The sequence below is a fragment of the Sorex fumeus genome, unplaced genomic scaffold (genome assembly GCF_029834395.1).
Source record: "Sorex fumeus unplaced genomic scaffold, SorFum_2.1 ptg000044l, whole genome shotgun sequence".
Lineage (NCBI taxonomy): Eukaryota > Metazoa > Chordata > Mammalia > Eulipotyphla > Soricidae > Sorex > Sorex fumeus.
Genome location: NW_026606101.1, coordinates 39,238,598 through 39,266,392, shown reverse-complemented (window position 1 = coordinate 39,266,392; position 27,795 = coordinate 39,238,598). Strand labels below are relative to the sequence as shown.

Sequence of the window (27,795 nt, the reverse complement as noted above, 5' to 3'; positions counted from 1 at the left end):
TTCAAAAAAGCAGTCCTGGGGCTGGAGTGATAGCACAGCGGGTAGGGTGTTTGCCTTGCATGCGGCCGACCCGGGTTCGATTCCCAGCATCCCATATGGTCCCCTGAGCCTCGCCAGGAGAAATTCCTGAGGGCAGAGCCAGGAGTTAAACCCTGTGCATAGCGGGTGTGACCCAAAAAAAAAGCAAAAAAAAAAAAGGGCTAGGGAAGGCCATAGATGTAGGATAACGTTGGTTTGCTCTTCCTCCCTGGCCGCTGGGAGCTTGGGTTTGTTGATTGCTGCCTCAACCTGTCAATTACCTTTGCCTCCTGATCACTCTGTTGGCCTGTAAGTATTGTCTTTCTCGTCTCCTTAATGTCCTTTGCATGGTTAGTTATTTCAGAGCCATTGCTTTTTGTATGGATACAGGAAGACAGTTAAAAAGACAAGCCTGTAGCTTGGGAGTTGATTGACTCCAGATAATATTACCTCCTGGACTTAAGTTTAAGCTTAAGCTCTCTCGACTTAAGCCTCAGTTGCCCTTACTTTCTAGATCCCCAAAAGCAAGGTCCCAACGAGGGACTGGATGGACCCATGGCAAGTGGTGAGCTACCCTGGCATTGAAATGGGCCTAGTTAAAGTGGCATAATGCTTAACTGTAAGTTAAGAGCATAGTCACGAACAAATTCTTCATGATCGAAAAAGAAATAACTAGATTTGGGCCCTGCTGTGGTTAGGAATGATTGATCCTGCCTGAGCACTGTAGTCTGAGTCTGTGGTGAGATGTCCCAAGGAGAGTCACCCTATATGCCTAAAAGTGTCTATTACTGTGTCCATATAGAATGGTAAATATGGGGCTGGAGTGATAGCACAGCGGGTAGGGCATTCGCCTTGCACGTGGCCAACCCTGGTTCAATTCCCAGCATTCCATATGGTCCCCTGAGCACCGCCAGGAGTAATTCCTGAGTGCAGAGCCAGGAGTAATCCCTGTGCATCGCCGGGTGTGACCCAAAAAGCAAAAACAAAACAAAACAAAACAGAATGGTAAATATGAGGAAGTAGAATTAAAGATATTAATCAAGCCTAAGGAGAGGAGAAACACAGTTAAGGTTGTTTTGCCCTTGCGGGCTGCAGGTGATTGAGAAGACTGGGAAAACATTTTGACTGCGCTTCCCCTGGGGAGGCATGGTTGGGGGGGGAGGCGTGGTGAGAGAGAAGAAAAGGAGCAGCTGCAGGGAGACAGAAGAAGAGGGCAGACTGAGGGGGACAGAGATAGAGGAGGCAGATATAGCGGGAAGAAAGAACTGTGGGGTTAGAGAAAGATGGTGACAGTGACAGAGGGACAAATAGATTGGAGAAATTAGATGGAGAGAGACACAGAGAGACAGAAGGACGGGTAGATTGAGTGAGCAGAGAGTTTGAGGAAGATTGAGGAAGAGACAGAGACAGAGACGGAGAGAAGAGACACAGAGTTAGAGGAGAAGGTTGTGAGTTAGAGAAGGCTGAGAGCTGAGAGGGGAGACTGGAGAGGAAGTTATGGAGAGCGTTGGAGTAAGTTAGAGAGAGGATTGGAGAGAGCTGGGAGAGACGAGAGATGGCTAGCAACCAGCATGGCCCTCGTTCTTCCTTCATCCATCCAAAGCAACCGTTGCCCGGGTGGAGAAGCGACTCGAGAGCACCGAATGCAGGCTGCGCGAGAGAGCCCAGGAACATCCTTTCACGTGTAATCCCCGAGTGAAGGAGTTTACACAGCTCCACGTGGGAGGAAATTACACACACAGACTGCTTGAGTCTTTGCTCAAGAGACTAATCTTGACAGACTCTGACTACAGTGCTCAGGCCGGATCAATCATTCCTAACCTCTTCTAATCTTGTGTTATATTCTTTAGATAAGTGAAGAAGTGCAAGGCTGCCTAAGAGAATGTCAGTCCGAGATGCCTGTGATTTTAGTCTCATTGTTGTCAGATGGTGGCAAAAAAACTGAGGATTTCCATAGAGGCTAGTATTGATGACTAAGTGCTGCTGCTCAGCACTGGCCAGCGCTGGCCAGCTGTGTGACTGGCTCTTGGGGTGCAGGGTGGAGTTTCCGGTCCCTGGACCACCACACACAGCCATCCACTTGAGTTAGAGTCTACTAGGAAAGGGATGACAGTGAGGAAACATAGGAAAACAAAAGAGGTCCAGCTAAGGCAGCAGAGTCTTCCGTGATAACTGGGCTTTGCCAAGATTCTAACGTGCTCACACCTAGACCTCACACCTCACTGGAGGACATTCTGCATGACCCCCCAGGACAAAGGAAGCTTCAGGCACACTCTCAGCCTAGAGGTGATAGGTTCAGGTGGTGCTGTGGAGCCTGAGATATCAATCACTTCTACCCTTGTCCCAGCTGAAAAGTATTATAAAATACTGGGGCCAGAGAAGGGAAAGTCAATTCTTTGTTTTTCCTGTATTCTAATCTTTGAAGGAACTGGAGTAGAAAGAAAGAGTAAATAAGATGCAGCATTTAGAGCAAATGATCAGGAACAAGAAGCCTTTCATTTTCCCCCAGCTTCTGATGTCTGTTTTGGGTCAAACGTAGCAGCGAATGGGGTACATTTAGTCAGCTCCTGCTCTAGCAGCAAAGGTTGACAACAGCACACACTAATAGGATAGCTGTGGAGGAAGCACGGCTATAGCATAGCAAACAGTGTTCTGGGTCTTTTTCTTTCTGAGGGAAGAAGCAGAAGGCCTATCACACATTTTCAATTTTTCACTTTTTACATACTAGCTGGCACTTCCCAATTGCATTACAAGGGTTACATTTTTTTTGTAAATGGCTTCTGATGCTCAAACATTTAAAGGTCTCAAAGGGCTGACATCATTAATGCATCCATTCAGAAAATATTTATTGTACACAGGTGACAGAAGAAAAGTAGTGTTCAGGGTAGTGCTTCCTGGAGGAAAGGCTTTCAAGACAGAGGGAAGAGACAGTACAGAAGCTACGAGGTAGGACCTGGTGGGGCTGGAGTTACGCACTGGAAGGATGAGATTGTAAGAGAATATGTAACCCTTATGTAAGGGAGTGGAGGGGAGGACTTGGATTCCATAAAATATCACAGCTATGGCGATTTCTGGTGGGGTGCCTCCCAGCAGTACTCTGGGGTCCATGGCCCAAATTTAGATCGACGACTGGTAGTACAGGCATGAAAGGTTTCTTGTTTGGAGGCCTCTAGGGCTGTCTGGCCATGCTGACAGTCCTCAAGGAGTCAATGAGGTATCAGGCATAGAACTTGGGGCCTCCCACAGGAAAGGCACATGCTTAACCTCCCCTCTCGCTTGTTATTACTTTTGGGTCCACACCCAGCAGTGCCCAGGGCTTACTCCTGGTGGGGCTCGGGGATCATATACAGTTCAAGGATCAAAATGTGTGCAGGGGCAAGTGCCCTACCCACTGTACAATCTCTCCAGCCCCAATGCTTAATCCTTTGAACTATCTTCTTGGCCCTAATGGTTTTTATTTTATTTTACTATTTATTTACTGGAGGGTGTCACTCCTGGGAGTACTTAGATGGTTATTTCTGGTTTGGTGTTTGGGAAGTTGCTCCTGGCAGTTTGGGGAGAACACTGGTGCCGGGGTGCAAACTTGGGCCTACGACATATACTCAGCCCATTGAACTATCTGTCTGGCCTCTAGTCTTCATTTTAAATGAAAAACGACTAAAGGGTTTTGAGCAGAGTATTAGCATGAGTTAGATTTATATTAATTTCATGAATTATTTTGTTTTATTGTTTTGGGGCTGGAGCGATAGCACAGTGGGTAGGGCGTTTGCCTTGCAAGCGGCCAACATGGTCGACCCGACTTTGATTCCTCCACCCGTCTCGGAGAGCCCGGCAAGCTACTGAGAGTATCTCGCCCGCATGGCAAAGCCTGGCAAGCTCCCTGTGACATATTCGATATGCCAAAAACAGTAAGAATTGTCACAATGGAGATGTTACTGGGGCCCACTCGAGCAAATCGATGAACAACGGGAGGACAGTTTTGGGGCCACACCTGGTGATGTTCAGGGGTTACTCCTGACTCAGGTACTCAGGAATCACTTCTAGTAGTGCTCAGGGGTAGTATATAATATGCTGGGGAATAAATCTGGGTCAGCTGCATTCAAGGCAGTGCCCCCAAATGAGTCATTTTCTATGCTTAGATAGCAGCCCAGAGGAGACCTGGTGGACCAAGTAGAAGTGGATGCACCAGTCTAGCTATTTCAGTAGTGCTGATTAGAAATGGATCTCTTGGAAGGCATACATCTGGGATTTGGAGATGGACCGGAAGGGCAGTTCTGAGAGAAAGAGACCTCAGGGATGACTAGGAAGCCCAACCATCTGGAAACAAAGTTATTAGGATGGGGAAGGGCATATTTTGAAGGGAAGCCAAGGATTTTGTCTTGTTTTTCTAAGTGTGAGACGTCAAAGGTCTGATTGGGCGGACAGAAGAGCGCTGACAGGACCAGTCTTGAGCTATCAGTTGGGAACTACCCATAAACAGATGGTATCAAAGTCAGGAGGTCAAATTGGATTGCCTAAATTAGTGTCAAGAACGATTTTGAAAATATCATGTTGTGTTTACCACATATCAGTATCGTGCTAAGTTCCTTGTAGTTACCAACTCATTTAATCTTCCTAACAGCTCTATGAGATAAAACTCTGTAATTATCATCATTTTATTGGTGTGTACCTTGAGGCACAAAAGTTTTAAGAATTTGGTTCAAGGTGAGTGGGAGAGAGAAGGGGTATGTGTGAAGAGAAGAGGCTCGGGGCCTGGGCTCCAGGTATGAGGAGGGCAAGGACACTAGAGGAAACTACCTCTGGGCCACAAGCAGTAGCGGGTGAACCTAACAGTCAGGAGCATGCAGTGTTCCTGGAGCCAAGAGAACACACTAACCGTGCACACAACAAGGGTAGGTCAGATGGGTGGAGAGCTGGGAACTGGCCATTACATGGAAAAGAGTGACACTGACTTTAGCTAACCTAGTCTTGAAATCAGCTTCCTCCCATTTTTGAATACAGCAATTTTCTTTGTAGCTGAAACTCTGCCACCAGCAGAAACCTCAAAGGTTCCCATTGTTCATACTCATCTCTTCTAGAGGACAGCAGTCCCTGGACCTGTTACCAAACCTTGCCATTTAAAGTGGCAAGAACTTGCATACTTCACATTTTTTGATCATTTGATTTCAAATGTTTGCCTTCTACCTAGGGGTCCTAAAACTCTATTTGGAAAAGGCATCTGTATTCCTATATTCATTACAAAATAATTCGCATTTGCCAAAACAAAGAAATAACACAAGTGTCTGAGGACTGATGACTGGATAAAGAGACCAGGGTGTACATACACATAGAATAGTATTCAGCTAAAAGGAAAGACTAAATCATACAATTTGCTGCTATGTGGGTGGATGTGGTTATGAGTATCTCCATGATACCATATGGATGGAGTAACACACTGAGTGAAGTCAGCCAGGAGAGAGACAGACATAGAATGGTTTCTCTCATACATGGGATATAAAGACACATAGTAGGGGAATAATAAATTGCCAAGGCAAAAGAGTCTGAGAACTGATCATGGAATAGACCTTATGAGAGGATGGGGGATTAGGTTAAGACGAACTTACGATTGGGGTATGTGAGGTGTGGTGTTGGAACGTTGGAAACATGGAGCCATATCACTAACTGTATTATAAATCATGGTGCCATAAAAATTAAAGTTTACCTTATCATCCAACATATTTTCTATAGCGACAACATCTTGTGATGCTTGGGATATACCAGGGAATGCGTGGGGTGTCATGGGGTGTCACGCAGTCCTGGGGGTTGGATTTAGGGTTTCTCATGCTAGGTGTCTGATCTACCACTTGAACCATATTTCTGGTCTCCATTCTATATATATTAAGCTTTTGAACATTGTTCTGAGTAGGGGTCCATGCCATAAGAATAGGGTAAAGATCTCCCGCTCATCTTAATATTAACTATAAGTTGTCACAATGTAGGAAGGGGAATGGCATCAATGTTCAATATAGCAACTTGGTACTTGGAGCAGAATTCAACAAACTAAGAAACTTCACGATGACTATGACTGGAATCAGTCAGGCCATGTTGGCGGCTCAGTCTCACTGAGAACAGTGCAGCAGTGGATGGTCACTGCAGTGCATCAGTGAAGCCACTAGAAGGTGCCATGGCGGGATTGCAGCAATGGCTTCCTCTGTCCCAGCTTCCCTGAAGGCGACCCTGCCAGTTGCAGGCCTGTTTCCCTTTCCTCTCCTCTCGAGGTCAGGCTGACCTGCTTCCTCTGGGCGAGACTCTGCTCTGCACCATTTGCAAACAGTGCAGAGCCCTCTTTCCCAGCCCTCCTGACTTCTCCATTCAACAAATGGAAGAATTCAAGCAAAGCTGTTCAAGAAGAATCTCTGGCACAGAAGTGTCTGCCTCATCGGTCTGGATTTTTCTCATGTCAAGTAAAATCCCACATTCACAGAATAAGCAGGACAATGACTTAGTACATGGCAAACACCACATATGTTGTGAGATAAAGACAATATTGTCTTTCCTTGGTCCTTCCCATTGAAAAAACAACACCAACAGAAAAATGCTTCTGAAATTTCAGTGTTAACAACACAGCATTCCAAGCAATGCCTGTCCATCATAGCCTTATTCACAACAGGTAGTAAAATGAGTCAAAGGGGAAAGACAAATACCATGTGACTTTACTTGTGTGAGAATAGAGAAACAATGAATGTACACAATAAACCAAAACCAGACTCTTACTTTACAAAACCATACTCTACTAAACTGGGTTAAAACAGATCAACTATATTGTTATTAAGGGAAGCCAGACTTTTGGTGACAAGCCTTGAGATATAGAAATACCAGATTAACACAGCCTGTACATCTTAATGTATGTAATGTCTAAATCAATATATAACAATTTAAACCTAATTATGTTACAAACCAAAATTACTCCAAACAAACCCAACAAACACATTAAGTTTTAAAAAGTTACAATGGAATGATTACTAATCATTAAATTTTTAGAAAAGAAAGATAGAAAAAGGTATCAGAGATTAAATAACTGCTAGGCACTCCCACCAGGGCCTTTCAGGATGTAATTCTTCCAGAGTTCCTAAGATCCCGATAGATTATGTGCAGGGAGGGGGGTCTCACTACAACCTTGAACTCTAGTCTGTGATGCTGAGGTCCATTTCATGTTGCACCTCATGGATGTGGGAGAAATAAGGGACAGCCCACAGGTAGAAGCATGTCACAAGTGGAGAAAAGGAGGAGAGGGCAGTAAGGATAGAAGGGAACACTTTGACAATGACAGTTGGAAAAGATCACTCTGGACAAGAATTGAGTGCTGAAAGTAGGTAAAGGGATACACATAATAACCACATAGTACCTGTACTACAGACCATAATGACAAAAGGAAAGAGGAAAGAGAGGAAGAGAGAGAAGAAAAGTGTCTTCCGTAGAGGTAGACTGGGGATTGGGAGGAGGAAAGGGGGATATTGCGGGTGTTGGTAGTGGGAAATGTACACTGGTGAAGAGATGGGTGTTAGAACATTGCATGACTGAAACCCAATCATGGACAACTTTGTAACTGTTTATCTCACAGTAATTTAATTTAAAAAATTTAAAGAGATAAAGCTCTTTGTTTAACATGTCTATTACCAGTGATTTAATTTTGCTCAACAATGCAAAGGGAAAGACAGATTCAATTGGCCGGAGGCCCAACAACACATGGTTCCCTGAGCACCACCAGGAATTACTACTCACTATTGAGCTGAGGATAGCCCTGAGCACCACTGAATATGTCCCCAAATCAAAATAATAATAATAATGATGATGATGATAACAACAATAACAATATTGCAAGGGTGAAATCCCCTAGCTAAAATTCTACAGAGTTTGACTTTACAGTGAATATAAAGCAGGAATCTACATAATAAAAATTGACTGTGGAGCAATTAACTGATCAAAGCTGTTTGTTCAGTTTGGGAGCTGTTGAAATAACTTGGGTCCCTGGTCTACCCCTGTCGTTTTGTAAAGAAGGGAAAGGATAGAATGCAGATAGAACTCAAGCACTCAGTCTATTTAAAGTAGCCGTAAAGTATGTCCCTCCAACCGCACTTTCTTCCCTTCAAGGTCAGAGGGGAACAAGCTCAGCTGGTTTGAAACACACCTGGACAGCCAGAACTGCACTTGCCTGCTTGCCTCCACACGGCAGTTCCCGGCCCAGCGCTGACACGCAAATGCCGCTTCATGAACCTCCCCTTCACACTGCAGAAGGCAACTTAAGCCCATTTCCAGAAGAAAGGGGGAAGCTGATAATGAATCTGGCTTCCGACATGTCCTACTGCAGTGAATCTACTTCGTTTTCCTTGCCAGCAATGAACTCTAGCCTGTAAGAACTGAAAGGCTTTGTGGGTTTCCTGCCACCTGCCAACCAAGGCACTCCCTTTCTCCACAGGAACCTTCTCTGGCCACCCACTCACAACCTGTGTAGGTTGTGCCCTGGATTTACAACCACATCCAATTTCCAACACATTGGTTCACAGTTCAAGCTACGTATGGTAAGGGCTGTTTGAGTTTGTTCTGACCTGAGAATGCAAAATGAGTCCATCCTCTTTAGTGCTCCCCTTTAAACCTTCTGGAGACTGAGGCGGGCTACACTGAATTCTACTTTGCACACGGAGGGTCCCGCTGCGTTACTGTTTCCGTCATTGTGAGAAGGTGGATATGGCAGATACAACTCTAGATTTCCGGGTTCTGGTGCCAGGAGGAATTAAAAGGGTGTAAAGTTCAAGTGCCTTCAAAGTGAATCAAATAAACAAGCAGACAACTTGTTCCTAAAGCCACTCCCCTCTCCTCCAGAGCTGGACGTGGAGAGGCTATCGCATTCCCAGTTCCCAAACCTGTGGACCAGCTAACAGGGCAGCCTCCACCAGCCATGGACCACCAGGCTCCCAACTCGAACCCTGTGCCTCGGCCCCTGAGTTACCTGTGGGCTCCTGCGGGTTCTAGGCCATTTTCCAGACCGACATCTGTCTGCACCATCTCCTGTTTCAGTTCTCCGATCTCCCAGGCGATTGTGTCAATGAGCTATTCAAAGACAAAAATAATGTGACGTCAGGAGGTGGAAGGGGCGTGTCCAGGCCACGCAACTTAAGCCACTTTTGCAGGAGCAGGGAGATGACTGCCTGGGTTTTTTTTTTTTCTTCTTCAATATTAGATCAGTGAATTTCCTCTACCCCAAAGTGGGGAAGTTGGGGTAGGGAATAAAGGAGGGAGCAGCTTCTTAGAAAGAGGAAGAACTTAGGTTTCAGTATTGCCCTCAAAAAGAGAATCTGACGCCCATTCTGGTTTCTCAACATAAATACAGAAAAAGGAATAAACAAATCCTGGTAGAAGTAGGCTTCGATATTTATTTTGTAAAGTGAATATACAAAAGGTAGTCCCTGGATCTGTATGTGTGCAGTCATAATGGGCAGAGAAAGGAGCCTGAAAGACGCATCCAGCTCAGAGATCAACGGTCGGAAATAGTATATACTTTGATCCTGTTCTTTGTATGTTTTTGTAAATGAAAGACTGTTCAGGAAAAGAAGAGTAGGGGCAGTGTGGGGGTATCTGTGGGTGAATGAGCCATAAGGAAATCAAGAGGGAAAGTGATCTCTTGCTTCGGAGGACTCTTTGTTTGTTTTTGTTTGTCTTTGTTTGTTTTGGGCGGTTGGTTTTTTTGTTTTGTTTTGTTTTTTTTGTGGGCACTATATTCAGTCACACCTGGTAATATTCCTGGAAGGCTCAGGGGACCATATGGTTGCCAGGATAAACCCTGGTTGGGTACATGCAAGGCAAGAGTCTCCTCCACGTGCTATCGCTCCAGCCCCTCCTGGGGTCTTGTAGCCCACCCAAAACCTGGAAGAAAGCAAGATCTGACCTGGGAATCTACTCTAAATTCTTCAACTGCATCTTTAATGTGCTATTTAGGTACTAAAACTGTTGACCACCTGTCCTCAAAGTGTGACATGATTCACTCATTTGTTTTAATAGGGTCAGCTCCAATAAAGCTGTGGGGATTGGGGGCAGGGCCACTCTCAGTCCAACAAAGTGAGCCTCTTTTGGGTTTAGTGCTGTGATGCAGCTCAGGCAGGTGTGCTTAGGGTGCCATAAGGCCACAGCTGATGATGCTGGGAGCAGGGTGGGGAGGAGGCAGACAGTGCCAAAAGTGGAATTCAGGGCCTCAGTCTTGATATGTGCCTAATCATTTAAGCTATCTCCCCAGCTCCATTAAGACATTTTTTTCTCACCAAAATGCGATTTATGTCAAAATTAAATATATTTTTTTCTTAATTTATAATATAAAATGTGTTAAGATATATAATCCATATGCTCTTTGGTACCTTCTATAATTTTGAGGGGTGTAAAGGGATCCTGGAACTAAAAAGTTTGAGAGCTGCTATTCTAAGTCATCTTATCCTCTCTTACATAGCTTTTGGCCCATCCAGACACAGAGAAGCTTCATTTGAGTGTTTAGGTTTGTGTTCATCCATCACTCATTGAGTCAATAGAACTTGACAGGCACTCACTCCACTCCTGGCACTACAAGGAGAAAGTAGGGTTGACGAAAGTTCAATTTTTGTGGAGGTGACATTCTGGTGAGGTACAAAACAAAATACAGAGTTCTGGGAAGTTCCAAAATGAAAATAGAAAAGGGTGATGTCATAGCCCCGGCTAAGGGGCCACTCTACCTAGCCAGATGTTGAGGACAAGCCCTTAAGGAAGCAATGAAGCCACTGAAAGGGAGCAACCCCCAGGACCTGGAAAGTCATGAAGGCAGCATGTCAGGCCTCATCTGCATTACAGAGTACAGGAGCCTTATCTCTGAGCTCTTTACACTAAGTGCCATGAGAGGGTGAGAGGGTGGTAAGCCATGAGGAGCACTTCATGTTTTCAGTCTAAAAAGACCATTTGGTCACATATTTTCCAACACCCTTCCCTTCGTCAGTGTACATTATATGACTGAAACCCAATCATGAACAACTTTCTAAGTCATCGTGAATCTCACTATGATTCAATTAAAAAACAAAACAAAACACTGAAAACACCCCACAATTATTTGTTAAACTGAATCATTTGTGTGTATGTAAATTTTATATACCAAAGACATGTTTGTGCATGATAATTATCCGCTCTAGAATAGGGGTTACCTCTGAAAGGCAGAAAAACAGGTGGCATCACAGAGGGATAGATAAAGAGAAGCTTTAGTTTTGGTTGGTTTATGATTATTTTTTGGGGGGGTCATACCTGGTGATGCACAGGGGTTATTCCTGGCTCATGCACTCAGGAATTATTCCTGGTGGTGCTCAGGGAACCATATAGATTGCTGGGAATCAAACCTGGGTTGGCCACGTGCAAGGCAAATGCTCTACCCGCTGTATTATCATTCCAGATACGAAGCTTCAGTTTTTTTTATCATTAAAGTATTAAGCAAATATAGAACAAGGCTAAGATTTGAACAGATGGGTGGTTTGTGAAGCAGGTGTATATTTTAATTGGAAAGTGTAAGATCAGAAGGAGAAATTCCAAGATGGTTTAGGAAGTATTGAAAGTGGTGCATGTAAGAGATGAAGGTTGCTTGGACAAAGGTGGTAACAGCTGAATTACATAGAAGAGGGGGAAATCCAGGAAGTATTTGACAACAAAAATGACAGGAGTTGTGAAAGAGTGAATGTGAAGGTGGAGAGAAGAACTAGTTTTTGGTTCGAGCGATTAGATACATGGTAGAACCTTTGACTAATGGGGAAAAAAGTGGGGGGATCAGTGTCAAGAAAGAAACTGAGCAGGACACTGGTAAGTTCATGTCATATTTGTGTTGCTTCTTGGCAATCAAATAAATTTGATGAATAGCTTTTGATATTTTGGCTGAAATTATTCATATATATATGGAAATGATTCATCTACAGGTTGGTATTGCAAAGACCTATGAGAGGGAGATATTATTTCAGAGGAGGGTGCAGGTGGGGAAGGTGTTCCCATACTTGGAATCAAAAGTGGGGTGATGAGTCATATCCTCCATGTAGGATCCCTCCCCTCTGGTGTGCGACTGGAGTGGGGGCTTGAGGTGGAGCTTCAAGGGGCCTGGGAGCCTGGGGGAGAGAAATCAAGAAATCCCCTTTTGCACACATCCCAGTGGGAAAATGTAAAAAGTCTGACAGTGCCAAATACTGGAGAATGTGGAAAACAGGAACTCCTCCTGCTGAAGGAATACTATTCTTAGAACCATTTTACGGAGTAATTTCTTTTCTACTTGACGGTATACAAACCCAGGTCATTCTGGTTTGGTACGAACTTATCACAACTTACCATGTAATTTTCAAATGATAGAGAATTTTTTGAGACTCATATCAAACGCAGAATGTTTTACTTATAGATTCCAAAGAAATGGGCAAGAGATGACCCAGGTCAGATAAGTATCAGAAAGATAGGTTAGACTAAACTTTGTTTGTGTGACAGAATTGTTTTGGTTCACTGAGGGAATTTTCAGAACTTGTCTCTATTTCATTTTAATTTTGACCCATTTATTTTGGGGAAGTCCTCGGGGTAATGTTCAGGTGGCCTCAGGGCCATCCCACTGATATAGTGCCAACTGGGCTGGATGGCTCAATGCAAAGACCGAATAATGTGATGTTGCTTGGTCCAGTGGGTCTGGGGACAGCATGGCAACATCCAGTGGTGCTTGAGGGGCCAGGAGGGACTGAGGACATCACCTGAGCTCTAGGAAGGAAGGCATGTGTTCTCATCCCGTGAACTACTCCTGGCACCTAAATAGACTCTAATTCAACTCCCTCATCTTCATTCTCTACTTCAAAATATAGTCCATTCCAAACATTCAACAGAGTTTATGTACCTCGAATTGAAATTCCTTTGCTCTTCCAGAATAAAATCAATTTTTCCCCATTTTAAAAAATCTTGCTACAGTTTACATATTAAGTCAACATGGGGCAAGGAGACATTTATAAGAATATCTTCATACATAACATTTGAACTCTTCTAAACCCATGCCACCTCAATAAATAAAAACTATAAATAATATATTTTCTTCACCATTACCTGAAAAATTATTAGAAAACCCAAAGTACAAGCACTTAAATATCTATCAGTAAGGTAAGGTAAGGTAAAGGCCCTCCCGTTGATCGTCGATTTGCTCGAGCGGGCCCAGTAACGTCTCCATTGGAGACTTTGTTGTTACTGTGTCTGGGGCTGGGGCGATAGCACAGCGGGTAGGGCGTTCGCCTTACACGCGGCCAACATGGCCGACCCGAGTTTGATTCCTCCGCCCCTCTCGGAGAGCCCGGCAAGCTACCGAGAGTATTCGATATGCCAGACACAGTAACAACAAAGTCTCCAATGGAGATGTTACTGGGCCCGCTCGAGCAAATCGACGATCAACGGGAGGGCCTTTACCTATTCATATGCAATAAATAAAAAAACACATGAATAGATTAAATAGGACAGAAGTAAACTTTAAGACCAAGGTTCTTCAAACACCTGTTTGCGTATTGCTGCTAATCAATGGGAATGAAAAGGCTGAATGATTGTGTTCCACTGCCTTGGTAATTACTGTTGGTCTGCAGGAATCTGTCAGTCCACAGGTGTTAAAAAGGTGAAAGAATATGTTTTATACTCAAGACCAAGTTAATTGTTACCAGAAGAGAAGAAGAATGTGGATAATTGGGTCAAAAGGAGTCAAATTCACATGAAGAATGGTCTCAGACACTTAATTGCTCAGTGTCACTTATACAGTTATTGTTTTAAAATGATTCACACCTGAAAACTATTCAATGTTATAAGTCTTTGTTACCTCCATAAAAAAGTTTAAAGAACATAATGGTTAAGATTTAATATAGCTGAGCAATAAGTGTTTAGAAATCATGTGATTTTCTGTTTAAAATACTTCATACTCAGGATTTTCAGAAAAGTAAGACAAAGCAATGGTGGGTGTATCTGAAAATGAAAGGAGATAGGAACTATAAAAGCGGGAGAGTCATGAGGGTCTGGAACTGCACAAGCACTTTCCCATTTCACTCTGGGCGTAGTCATGGCTCCAAATGGGAAAGCCACACACAGTCCCCCTGGGAGCAGAGATCCTGGCCGAAGGGGCCAGCCACAGCCTCCAGGGAAATTAGCAGGGGAGGCTCATCCCAGGCAGGAATTGTCCCCTGAGTCAGTCGCCTTCTGCCCCAATCGTTCTCTCAGCACCATACTGATTTGAATGTAGAAATTCCAAAAGGTCTTTCCTAGGAGGAAATGTCCTTTCCCTTGGAGCTTGTGTCAGATTTCTCCTGGTGCTGACACGGAAGCTGATTTTCCAGAACCCCGAGTTCCACACTAAGTTCCTTCTCGATACCCAGCCAAAATACAGATAACCTTGACGTAGGAGCACTCAGGTGCCAAAGCACAGATTTGCAAATCACTTACCTGTAACGCAAAAGGAAGGTACAGTGAACCCCAAGGCACAAAGAGAAGATGCCAGAGGCAACCCTGTGTGTGGGAGGAGACTCAGCCAGGAACAAAGGGTTCAGTTTCAGCCCTTCCTCTTCCCCTTCTTTCTTCTGCCTCAACTCGTCTACCTGACACCTGACAGGACTCATATGACAGACAGAACATGGGGTTTCTCTGAACAATCTGATTATATGCCCATCCGCCCTCTCCACCAATTATCATCCTCAAATATCTGCTTGTACAGAGGCTTGTTAAGGTATTTTGGACTGGATTGGAGAGGGGATTCCACATAATTCATATACATTTGAATTTCTCCATTGTTCCTTACTCTAGATATTTCATCTCATCCAACATGTAATCACTTAATCACTTAACTTCCCTTAGTCATCGATTTGCTCGAGCGGGTGCCAGTAACGTCTCCATTTGTCCCTGTCGCGTGCTAGTGTAGCCCAATGGCATCTGTTCGCTCTGGGAACATGAAGAGCCTCAAACCGATCGTTCATAATCTTGATGAAGAAGTCTGACCATCTGGTAGGTGGGCGGCCACGCGGTCTTTTGACATCCCGTGGAATCCAGTCAGTAACAGCTCTATTCCAGTGGTCATCTTTAAATCTCATTACGTGACCAGCCCATCTGATTTTTGACACCTTGGCAAATGAGACAGCGTCCCTGATTCTTGATCGTTGACGGATGTCAGAACTCCGGATTTTTTCTCTCATTTGAGTGAAATGTGATATTCCAAGCATAGTTCTTTCTATTCTTCTTTGGGAGACCTGAATAGTGTTCTCATCCTGTTTGCGTAGGGCCCAGGTCTCCGAGGTATATGCAAATGCAGGAAGAACAGTGGAATCAAAGAGATGTGCCCAGAGCTGGAGATTCTTCGTCCTCTTAGCTATTTCTTCGACGTTCTTGAAGGCTTTCCAAGCCGCTCTCTTCCTCCTGCGCAGCTCAGGTGCCAGGTCATTTGTCATGTTGACTTCTCGACCTAGGTACACATAGCTGTTGCATTCGGAGATGGGCGTTCCGTTGAGAGCGAATGGGGCATCAGGAACGAGGCTGTTTCTCCTAAACATTGTCTTCGTAAGATTCAGCTGTAGTCCTACCTTCCCACACTCACGGTCAAAGTCGGCCAGCATTTGTGCCGCTTGGCTGATGTTTGGTGTTATTAAAACAATGTCATCAGCAAAGCGGAGGTGGTGTAATTGCCGACCATCTATCTTCACTCCCATTCCTTCCCATTCCAGTCGTCGCATGATGTTCTCGAGGGTGGCACTGAAGAGTTTCGGTGAAATGGTATCACCCTGCCGAACCCCTCTCTTGATATCAATGATCATTTCTTTGTAGAATGGTGAGATCATGGTAGTGAATCCACAGTACAGCTCACGGAGGATCTTGATGTATTGGGCTTGAATGCCCTGATTGGCTAGGGCTTCAATGACCGCTTCCGTCTCAACAGAATCAAAGGCCTTCTTTAAATCAATGAACGTTAAACAGAGCGGCGTCTTGAACTCCCGAGAAACCTCAATAAGCTTGGTTATCATGTGGATATGGTCGATGGTGCTGAATCCTTTGCGGAACCCGGCTTGCTCGCATGGTTGTCCTTCATCTAGTGTTCTGCCAATCCTATTTAGGATGACTCGAGTGAACAACTTGTAGATGACAGACAATAGGCAGATCGGGTGATAGTTGCCAATGTCATGGATGTTTCCCTTCTTGAACAGTAGTACAGTCCTGCTGGTTTTCCATTGGGATGGAACCTTGCATTCAGACAGGTAGCGAGTGAAGAGCCGAGCCAGTGTATTGATGAGTACTGATGGCAGGTTCTTCAGGTGTTCAGGTCTGACCTTGTCTGGGCCGGGTGCTGTTTGTTTCTTTACTGACGAAATGGCGTGTCAGATTTCGGAAGGGAGAACATTGGGAACAACATATCCATCCTGTGGAATTTGGTATGTCGGCAAGTGGACATGCCTATCGAAGAGATTTGAGTAGAAGTCATGGATAATCTTCTCCATTGCCGTTCTACAACTACAACTACAACTGGTCTCATTCACAAAAAAAACAACATGTAATATTCTCTAAAATTTCATTCCTTAAGAGTAAACTTTTCTGGTGACGTTGTCACCTGCCAAAAGAAGCTAGTTCTAGTCAGCTTTCCCATGTTAGAGCCAACAGGAGTTTTAATGGAAGAGGTTTTTATCAAAGTTGGTGTTCTTACCAAAAGATTTTCCAGATCCAGTCATGGAATCCAAGAACCCAATATATGCTGGTCCTGGTCTAGAATCCTCATCTGAAGTGAAAGGGGGACCTTAAGCATCTGCCTAGCTGACAAGAAAGTGGTGTTTCCCATACCCTTGTCTGGTGGTCCAGGTCACATGGGGCACCTGGAAATGTGACCCTGGAGCCAAGTAGCTGTTATTTAGCATAGTCACACGGGACACCGAGCTCCATGGCACAATGTTGTTGGTGGGACAGTGGCTTGTGCACATGGTATCTGTGTCACTTACACATAATTGCCCAAGCAGTGACTAAGGTCACTATCCAAGAGCTAGCCACTGAGCAACACGGGAAGCATCAGAGGCTGCCCAGAGGTAGCCAGGGTGTTGCTTGTGTTGTTTCCCTTCAACAAGGGGTGGTGTGCTTGTCTTTGGAAACAAGGAGAACAAGGGCAGCTGGCAGGCTGGGAACTTCTGCAGTGCCATCGTGGGAAAAGCCCACGGAGGGGCCTGGTAACCGTGACAGCAAAGAGGAGGGCAAGCGGAGTGAGGGGTTGTCTCTGGCTTCCTCCCTCATTCTGGGATTCCCTAATCGGCGACTGTTCTATCATAACAAAGCAGATGAGGGCTGATATTTCCCTTGGATGACTGAACTACCTGACATCCAGCCCAAGGGCAGGAGGAGAATGTGGGAGGGACCTTGTTCTCTCCTGCACATTTGGTATCACACCCAGGGATTGGTCTAGGCAAGGCTGGGCCCATCTCTCTGCAGACTGGAAATCTCAACTCATATGAACTGTTTTGGGGAATTCCCAGGAGGAAGGAACCACACTTCAGGCAATAGGCTTGAACAGTTGTAAGGCAGGTGAGCTGGCTGCTCCAACCTTGGAGTTGGTAATTCTGACAATAAGGGCACAGCAGCTTCGGGCTCAGAAAGGCCTGACTTCAGATCGGTCTTGGCCCACTGTGGGTTGAGTCCTGAATCCACTTGGGTGCACTGGTCCTTGAACTCTGATTCTAAGGCTAGTGCTAAGAGAGAAGAATGTCAAGGAACTAAAATAAGGCAATGAAGCCAGAGAGATATTACAGAGCAAAGGGCAACTGCCTTGTACTTGACTGACCTGGGTTTGATCCTTGCTTATCATATGATGCCCCAACCCCACCAGGAGTGAACCTTGAGTGCAGAGCCGGAAGTAAGCCCTGAGCACCACTGGGTGTGTCCCAAAAACCTCTCTCCCTCTATTCCCAAATAAAGATGATGAAAGGGTTGAAGTACAGAGGGTAGGTACTTGCCTTCTATGAAGCCAAAAGGGGTTTACTCCCTGGTACGAAATAAGCCCTCCCTAGCCCAGGAGTGATCCCTGTGTTCAGAAATAGGAGTAAGTACTGAGCACAAACAGGTGTGGCCACAAAAACCAAGGAGAAAAAGAGAATGAAAAGAACAATGAAATGAAAAGACTGCAAAAAGCACCAAATGCTCCTGATTCGCTTACTATTTTAAGTTCTTATATAATGCTCAAGCACTGATGGTGGCTCAGTCACCAACCAACTTGCAAAGAGGCCCTTTCATCGCCCAGACACATCTGGAATGACAAGGAACAGTGCCTGTGGAACCCAGCCTTCCGCCCACCAATCTGCCCCAAGAGCCTGTAGTCTAAAGGATTTCCCACGGGTAGTTTATTCCCCAGACAGCAGGGCGAGAGAAATCAGCTGCCTGTACCCTCCTTGCTGGCACTGGAGAGCAGAGACAGGGAAAAGGGGGAGAGATTCCAAATCATGTTTTCTTTCTTGAAGGGTTAGATAAAAGAAGAAAATCTGTCTAGAAGGTCAAATAAAAATAAAATGAGAAAGCGCTTATAGAGTAAGCTCTGATACAGTGCTCTTCAAATCCTAAGGCTGAGGCAGGAATGTTATCGGTGGCTTCAGAATGGGATGTGGTGCAGATAACATAGAAACTTGAAAGCCAGAGTGTGGGAAAAGCCGTGTTTGGCTCCCAGCTATGAGATTTCTATTCTCCAAGTGCATCCACTTGGCCTTGAGCTGTGCCCGGGCTTTCACAATCACATTGCCCGGGTCTATTTCTGCTGAGCTTGGTAGAGCCTCCTCCTGGGTTGGAAGGCACATCTCATGTTGGTTTTTTCCTAAAACAGGCTGAAAAACCAAAAAACTTCTTACCAATACTGAATTCTTCTTTACCCCCAGGAACAAGAAAGAAGGGAGGCATCTTTCTTCCCGTGCCTAGCTGAGGAGTAGCTAGGGAAGGACGCTAGGTGTCTCAGAACCTCATGATTTTTGAAGGCTTTGCTTCCTAAACACTGTATGTTACCACTCCCAAAGACATGTGCATGTATATATTTGGAATTTTCTTGTAATCAAAAGCATAAAATGGGAATACATTCCTGTTAGAAAGAAAATGATTACAGTTAGAGCTGAATCTCTTTTGGCCATTACCATAAACCCTTTCACCCACACAGGGGGAACCACTACTAGCGGAGATGTGTGTACATCATTCTTGAATGCCATCATGCTGTTTCTACCCAAAAGCACTGTAGTGATGTTTGGTCCCCTGACTTTCTTATTTCATTTTGGGAAATGCTGTGGCATGTGTCCACACTGACACAGGAAGCCCCAGTTCACTCTTTTCAAGTAGAAATGGTTTCTCATCACAGGGCTATGTCAGTTTATGGACAGACCACCTGTAACCATTCTATTTTGATAGGCACTTATGTCATTTCCAGTGTTTTGCTGCCACACGCAGTCCTGGGAAGAACATTCTGTGTGTTGTGTGGAATCGTAGAGAAGAGCCTGCTTGAGCTGACAGGTCCACACATGTAACCTTGTTCTGCTGGGCTGGGTCCAGCTGACCCGCCTCCACTTCACTTGTCACTTCACTTTCTGACTTCACTTGTCAGGGTCTGGGATGACCAAACTTTTCAACTTTGATCATTCTGATAAACAGAAGTGGAATTCTGTTGAAATTGTTTTGTCTAGGTTAAATTTTGGTTATTTATTTGTATTTATTTTTCAGAGGAAAAATGCTACCCATTTGGGATTTTCTTGAGTTTTCTTATAAAACTGCATTCATTGTCTTAAATAAAAGATTGCTCTCATAGTTTTTGTTGTTGTTGTTGTTATTGTTGTTTTGGTCTTTTAAAGTTCCCTAACCATGTAATGCTGATAGGACCACAGTTTTTATGAATTCTCTTTCTTATTTAGTCTTGTCTAGGAAAACATTTTTTTTAATTATGGGGGGAGGTACATTGAGAGTGCTCAGAGTTTATTCCTGGCTCTGTGCTCAGGGATCACTCCTGAAGGTGCTTGGGGAAAAATATGTGGCACCAGTAAAAGAACCCACATCAACTGTGTACAAACATCTTATCCATTGTACTATCTCTCTGACTCTTAGAAAGATATTTCATTTTTATCTTGAAGTAATAATCAATCTCATCAATTTTCAGCTTGGTCTTAGATACAATTTTGCCCTTTTATATTTATTTATTTCCAGGTCTTTCGTTAAATGAAATTAAACCTGGAATTCAATTTTTATGTATGGTGTGAAGTCAGAACAAAGAGGTGTGGGATGAGGTATAATAGTCAGAGGTTGGTTCCTTAAGCCCTCAAGCCTAGGTTCTGGAGAGCTATTATGGCCTGAGGTATTTACTATAGTTTTTTTTTTAATTTTTATTTATTGAATCACCATGAGAATAGTCACAAAGCCTTTCAGTTTAAGTCTTGATCGGTAATACAATGATCAAACACCGATCCCTTCACCAATGCACATTTTCCACCACCAAGAACCCCAGTATACCCTCCCTCTTATACCTCCCCCTGCCTATGTGGCAGATTTCCACTTTACTCTCTTTCTACAGTCAATATTATGACAAAAGGCCCACCATTATTATTTGGAATTTTCCCCAACATTCAGACCTGCCAGAAAGACATCATTAGGTAATTTATTTTCTATTGCTGATTATGAAGAGCATATGATGTTGCATGGCCACTACTGTGGCCATGTGATTTTAGATTTCTGATATTTTAGTAATAAGTCTAGAGGGATTACTGCCAAAAGCCACTTGGGTTCTCAGGTTGGTTTGTGTGCCTATGGTATCATGGTCATTCAGGAGCCAGAGAAGGCGTTCATAGGTGGCAACTCGGGGCCTTGTCAGGGCGGGGAGCGGGGCCGGTTCCACCTCCTATCCCATGAGGCCTCTCACTGCAGTCACTCGTCACTGCAGTCTCATACCTGGCTTTCCATTAGGTGCTAAAAGATGGCTGCCACCATGCCGCCACTGCCAGGGGGAAAAAGTGGGGGAACAAACACCCTTTCCCTCCCTGGTTGGTATGGCACCATAGTTTAATGCACAGTCCAGATGCATTTTGGTTGGGCATTATGTTTTGCTCAAATTTCCCCATCATTCAAGCCTGCCTTCCAGGGACAGATGCTGAATCATTTACTTTCCATTGCTCACTTTGCATATCAGGAAAGATTGTGTGGCCATGTAAGCGGCCGCACAGTTCAGAATAGTTCTGGTGCCCACATACTGGAGCCATGCTTGTAGAAACTCATGGTCGCCGGGATTCCATCTGGAGAAGGCGGGGAGACTGCACCAACCAATCTGGGACCTCTCAGTGATATCGGCTCGGTATGGGGCCTGGAGAATTCTCCAGGTGTTGTGGTGCCCGCCAGCTAGGTTTCTTCACTGCTGTGTGCCGCAAGATAGCGCCAGGGGGCGGGTTGAGGGTGTGACTTCTGGGATCAGGGGTTGACTGGGAGCTGGGATGGAACTTCCCGGCCCAGCGCCCCCATGCGGTTCAGAAGAATAGTCCTGGTGCCCACATACCGGAGCCATGCTTATAGAAGTTCATGGTCACCGGGATTCCATCTGGTGAAGGTGGGGAGACTGCATCTACCTCGTCTGGGACCTCCCGGTGATATCAACTTGGTATGGGGCTTGCTACAGTTTTGTAATGTGCCCAGAGGCCGGAGGGCTCAGGAGCCATAAGGCAGCCTTGAGTCTCATTCCCAAAGGGAAGAAGGGGTCTCAACAGCTTTCAGGCCACAGTTCTTGGTAGACCTGTTAATTCAAGTCTACTCCAAAGCATTCTAATCCAAAGTATTCAAAACACTTTCAGAAGCTCCTTATTATAGAAAAACATTTTAAACGATGCAATAGGGCAAGGGGATATGGCTCAGTGGATCAGAACATTTGCCAGAGAAGTGTGGAGTGAAGACTTCAAAACCTGGTGCCACCTCACCACGTGCTGAGCATAGTCCTGGCAGCTCTGTTGCCTGTGGTTCCCAGGCCGTGGTGAGTTTCAGCTGCTTGGCAGCCAAGTGTGTACAGGTACCCCAACTGAGTGTGTGAAAGATGCGAGCACCACCATCACCCTGAATGCACCAACATCAGGATGTGCATGAACACCCAAAAAACGGTCTCAGCCCCAGAAAGCACCTGGCCGTGAATAGGAGCACTATAACCATGACTGGCCCCTGTGAGCACCACAACTAAATGTGTGAGCACCACTTCCAGGCATGGTTATGGCTCATTGCAACATCAGTGATGGTGAAGGGAAGGGAAAAGATGCAAAACTAAAAAGTCCCTCATGCCACTGGGTGTGGTCCTGTGGTCGGAGGGGCCCCCGGCACCTCTGGGCCCCAGCAGTGCCTATATTGCTAGACTTGAGCATTGAACTGTCTGGCCTCGTTAGCCAAATCTCACGGGGAATGATACCTATGGCCCCTCTGAGCATGTCCTGGGAGCACCTCCAATCAACTTAAAATAATTTAAGAAAAAAAAAAAGGGACCAGACCTTATCCAACTGTAATAAGGTACAGGGGAGGCACTTGCCCTGCATGCGTCCAACCCAGATTTGACCCCCAATATCCCATATGGTCTCCTGAGCACTGCCAGAAGTAACCCCTGAGCATCACGGTGTGGCCCCAAACTAAGAAAATAAAAATTAAAAAAAATAAGATTTTGGCCAGAATTGATCCTGAGTGCCAAGCCAAGAGTAAGCCCTAAGCACCTGGTCACTGCTGGGTATGACCCAAAAACAAAACTGAAAAGTTCTATAAGCAATCCCCCACCCCAATGCCATCCACTGAGTGCAGTGAAGAGTTGTATGAACAATTCCCTGCATCTATATATTTACTTAGTAGGGTGAGGCTGGGTGCCACCTGGTTTTGCTCAGGCATTTGTTCAAGGATCATTCCTGGCAATGCTCAGGGGACCAAATGAGGTGTTGAGATGAAGCCTGGGTTGGCTGCATGCAAAGGAAAGTGACTTGCCCGCTGTGCTCTCTCCAGCCCCAATTTTCTTTTTTCAGCTTAGAGTAGTACCTAGTAATATTAAGAGGAAACAAATGCAGTAAATAATTTAATATCTACGTGCAGAAGTTTAGCTAAATTCCTGGCTTGGAATTCCCTCGGCTCTACTCCTTCACGTGGTGTGTGCTTGAACGAATAATTCCGAACCCTTAAGTTTACTTGTCTGTGAACTGAAGACCAGAGGGCCGACTTTTCAGAGCTGCTGAAGAGCTTGGAAAGTGCTGTGGCCCAGGTCTGCAGCTATCACAATCCCTCCTACTTGCTGTTGGAGAGAGCTTCGCCACTGACATCCACCAAAGTAAGAAAAATGACAGGTCTGGCTCAAAGGGTGCGGGGTGTGTGGGACGGCATGAAGGCAGCAGAATAATGGTTCCATGTATCCACCAGGACTTGAGGAGATGATACACAGGCAGTCCTAGAGCACTTGCATTTTATGGGGCCTTGTGAGGTGCTGCCAAGTGTCTCTGCCAATGATGTTACTTCCTTCAACATTTCACTGTAACATGCCTGAGAAAAGAAGAATCAGCCCCAGCAGAGGCTCTGTCAACATGGATGGATATGCACCTGCTGCCAGGTCTGGTTCTCCAAATACTCAATTTCCCAGCCACATCTCACAGATGGTCATGTGGGGAACTCTGGTGTGTGTTCCTGTCCCTGTCAGAGTGTGTGTGTGTGTGTGTGTGGGGGAGTGATTGTGAATTGGGAGAGGGGCTGTGTGTCCTGTAAGAGAGGTTCATCCTTATCTGGGTGGGGTTCCTGCCTTGTGTTCTGAGCTGCCACGACAGCTCCAGTCCCCTACGACACTGAACTTTAAGCAGAGGGGCAGGGTAGGAAAAACAGTCCTGCAGGGAGGGTGCTTGCTTTTCCTGTGGCTGATCCCAGTTTGGTCCCCAGCACAATATACAGACTCCTGAGTCCTCCATGCTGTGACCCCTGAACCCAAACCAACCTCTCTGTTCAAACAGGGATGCAAAATGAGTGAAGTCAAATTATTTAATATCAGGTGTTTGGGTATCTCCGTTTAGAAGTCTGGCAACGATTTTGTAACCAGAGTACACCAGCAAAACTTGATTTCTGTATAGATTGATTCCCGATAGTAAAATCAGTTTTGTTAAAGGTTTTGCTTAATGAGACAGTTTTCAAGAAACCCACTGATGACATGACACGAGGACTGACTTGTACTTACAGTGGAGAGAAATATTTGCAATTAAGGGAGCCCTGAAAATTCTGAACTCAGTGTTCCGAGTGTTCACTGTAGCCCCAGGGAACCTTAAGGCATTGATGGTCAGGCTCCCAAAGCTTTAGGTCAGAGCTGAAAAACCTCTGCAAACACCCAGCTGCCTCTGCTGATGCCAGAGTCCCCAGCACAGGGTCCTTCATGCCGTCTGGGGGTGATCAGAATGGTGGAACTGATTCTACACATGAGCCATAGCACCTTTGTGAGAGGAAAGATTTCTCAGGGCCAGAGCCAGCTTTGTTGGGAACACAAAGAACCAGAAAGCCTGTAACCCCATGTCTGAGTGACCCACATTAACTGCTGGAGGCTGGAGTCCCTTGGGGCCTGATTCCTCACATCTGGTTGAGACTATGCTGAGGTGATTCCAAAGCTCCCTTGAAGATGGAGCCAAAGTGAACTGTGGGAAGCATTATTTGAAGCCAACCCTTGGCTGCTTTCCTTCTCTGCCCCACTCTACTATGAATCTCCCTCAGATGCCTGATAGGCCACTTTCACAACCCAAATAACAATACCACCACCAACAACTTAGCACTGGGTCTGTTTCTGGAGGACTGACCTAATATGATTTTTCCTGTTTCTCACTATTTGAGGTAAAGGCTCTACCTTCGAGGGTATTGCTGGGGTCAGAGGGTCCCCCCAAAGCCCCCACCTGCATGCATACCAATTCCACTGAGCAGGGACTACACTGTTTTATATTGTCTCAGGTTTCTCTGTGCTCAGGTCATTCCGAAGCACACATCGCTGTTGAATGTAGTATTCTCTCCTTTCTTCCATCTTCCTCTTGATACTTCCCTGTTCACTTTCCTTCTAGACGGGGGTAAACCAGGACACATAGGAGGTGGAGCCATGAGGAGTCCATTAGAACCTTGGCTTCCCATAATGGGGAAGTAGCTGACATTGTGGAGGACACAAAAAGAAACTAATGCAAGGTTTTTCAGTTATTCAACTCTGCTGGGACAAAGAATAGAGGAAAATCTGTTCTGCAGGGTATGCAGTAATATGCTCTGTATGGGGGTGGGGGGAGTTCCTAACTGAATCACACATATCAGATATGGAAAATAAAATAATACTACGCTATCATTTTATTAATTTTTTAAAATTGGCGCCACATGCCCAGGGGCTTCAGGTTATGGGGTCTTGCTCCTGGGGTGAGGGGTGTAGAGACCTCCAATGACAGGGTTGGATTTAGGACCCCAAGCATGCCAGGCCTATCTACCACTTGAACTATCTCTCTGGTTCTTACAGTTAAATATAATTGATTTGATTGAGCAATACAGGAAATTTGCAGACATACGTAGTTTCCAGTTTTACTTCAAGCGCAGTTGAGAATTCAGAAGCCTGTCATGCTGTTGGTAAAGCAAATCTCCTAGATAAAATATATGCTTTTTGACAGCACCTATGAAGGGAACTCCCTTAAAATGGGTCATTTAGCATGATTTTAATTGTGCCAGATTCAGAACCTGTTCTCTTTTTATTTTTAAAAATGCAAAACTTTGTGATTTTTTTTTTCAGGGTGAAGAGTGCACACCTAGCTACGCTCAGGGTATACTCCTAGCTCTTTGTGGTGCTCTGAGAACTATACATATGGAGTGCTAGCAAACTGCACTGCAGCAAGCTGCATGCAAGGCAAGCCCCTTGCCCACTGCACTAACTCTGCTGGCCCTGTTCTCTTTCTAGAATGAACTCCTGCACATCAGATGGTATCACAGATAACCTGGTATTCACAGCTACCACTGGTTTCTCCCCTTTATCTGTTATGTTCTTAGGAAATTCCACTCTGCCTCCAAAGGAGCATTCACTGGTTTTTAGTGGTGTAGGAACAAATTGCAGCAACTCTGCCTTGATCAAGCTATCATTAAGCAGAAGTCATTGACCTTAAAACAGTTTGTCTAACGACCAAATTATAAACAGCTTCTACACATGTAAGAGAGACCTGAGCTGGTCATACCTGGAAACACATTTCATACTTACTACAAACAGGTGGGAGAGCTGGGAGCAATGGGCTGACATAAGTCAGCAATTTAGGGCAACTCACAGAAACCCAGCCAGAATTATTGCTTTAAATTATATTTGAAATGATCCTGGAAACACTGATCTAACGTTTGTGATGAGACATGATTTAGTGTGTCCTTTGAAAAAGGTGAAAATACAACGTAAAAGATGCATGCAGTGTCTCTAGTTCAACAGTGAAATATGGAAGCAGCTTGTTGGGCTCTATTTTGAAGCAGTCCTTTCCTGATCCTAATTAATTTTGTTAGGTAAGATGTTACTGGTGCCTGCTTGAGCAAATTGTTGAACAACAGGAGGACAGTGCTACAGTGCTACAGTTGTCTGAGGACAGTAGTGCATTAGGTTCCTTTATGACCACAGAAATCATAGATAATAAAGCTTCAGGTTTTCATATTAAGTAATAAGCATAAGGCTAGAAGTACTAAGAAGAACAGATTTCTTTCTGACAGTCAGGACTAATGCTTAGCTACAACCCTGTGCTTTGTCATTTTATTTTGCATTTTTTCTCACTGTTTTAAAGTTACATTTTTATATAGAGTATTTATTAACCACAGGACTAGAGGTCGATGATAGGGGAGGAAAAAAAAGTGCAAGGGGCTCAGTCAAATAGAAAATACCATAAAGTATAAGACCACTCCAATTTTATATATCACCAAGAAGAAAACCTATTTTTTACACATAATACAAGAACCAATTGTATTACAAAAAACATCGCTACAGAATATAAATGATTTTAGAGAGGATAAACTTTGAAGACCCTATTCATGTTAGAACTGAAATGCACTATGGGTCAGAGTGATAATACAGAGGGTATTTCACTTGCCTTTATACAGCTGACCTGGGTTGGATCCCTGGCATCCCACATAGTCCCCTGAGCCCCACAGGAATGACCCCTGAGCACAGAACCAGTAATAAGTCAGTGTGGGATGCCCCCCAATAAGCCCCCAAATTAGTACTAGTTGAAATGTAGTGATCTTGTTCTTCAGAGAACTCACTTGCAGAGTTTGCAGTTGTATAGACCAAAGGTTAGTGCTTGCTTTGCTGTCTTGTGAGAAACGTTTCTATAGGGACTAGCTTCCTGGGATTTATAAAATAGTAACTTGCAAGATGAGTAGCTGACATTCCAGTCTCCTGGGTTCCACTGAGTCCTCAGCAAGGGTGACAGGTCTCTCTTGGAGGCATTCTACATAGGCTTGTTGGAAGCATAGCAACTTCACATCTTCACACAGTGAGCAGGCACCTCAGCACCATATCTCAGGGAAATAGGAGGCCATGATGCCATTACTGTGGAAACTGAGAGCTAAGATTCGAGCACAGTGCCATTCAAGCATTCAGAGGCACTCCAAGGTCAACAAAGTTTGGTCAAGTTCACCACTAAGATGGACCTTGTCTATCCCAGATCTGTTCATCCACAAAAGGCTGCTCCTACAGTTAAGAAAATATGCAAACTTGGGGTGGAGCAAGAAAAAAATTCTCTTTCAAAATCATAGTTCAGTATGGCC

At 44.8% G+C, this 27,795-nt stretch overlaps 1 protein-coding gene across 1 annotated transcript in view; it reads right to left on the bottom strand.

Moving 5' to 3' along the window:
• Nucleotides 1–27,795, bottom strand: part of RIN2 (Ras and Rab interactor 2) — a 126,401-nt gene that overhangs the window by 68,778 nt on the left and 29,828 nt on the right. Inside the window, exon 2 of the mRNA XM_056121682.1 lies at nucleotides 9,005–9,105. Coding sequence (XP_055977657.1) covers nucleotides 9,005–9,105 — 101 coding nt within the window. The remainder of the gene's footprint in view (nucleotides 1–9,004; nucleotides 9,106–27,795) is intronic.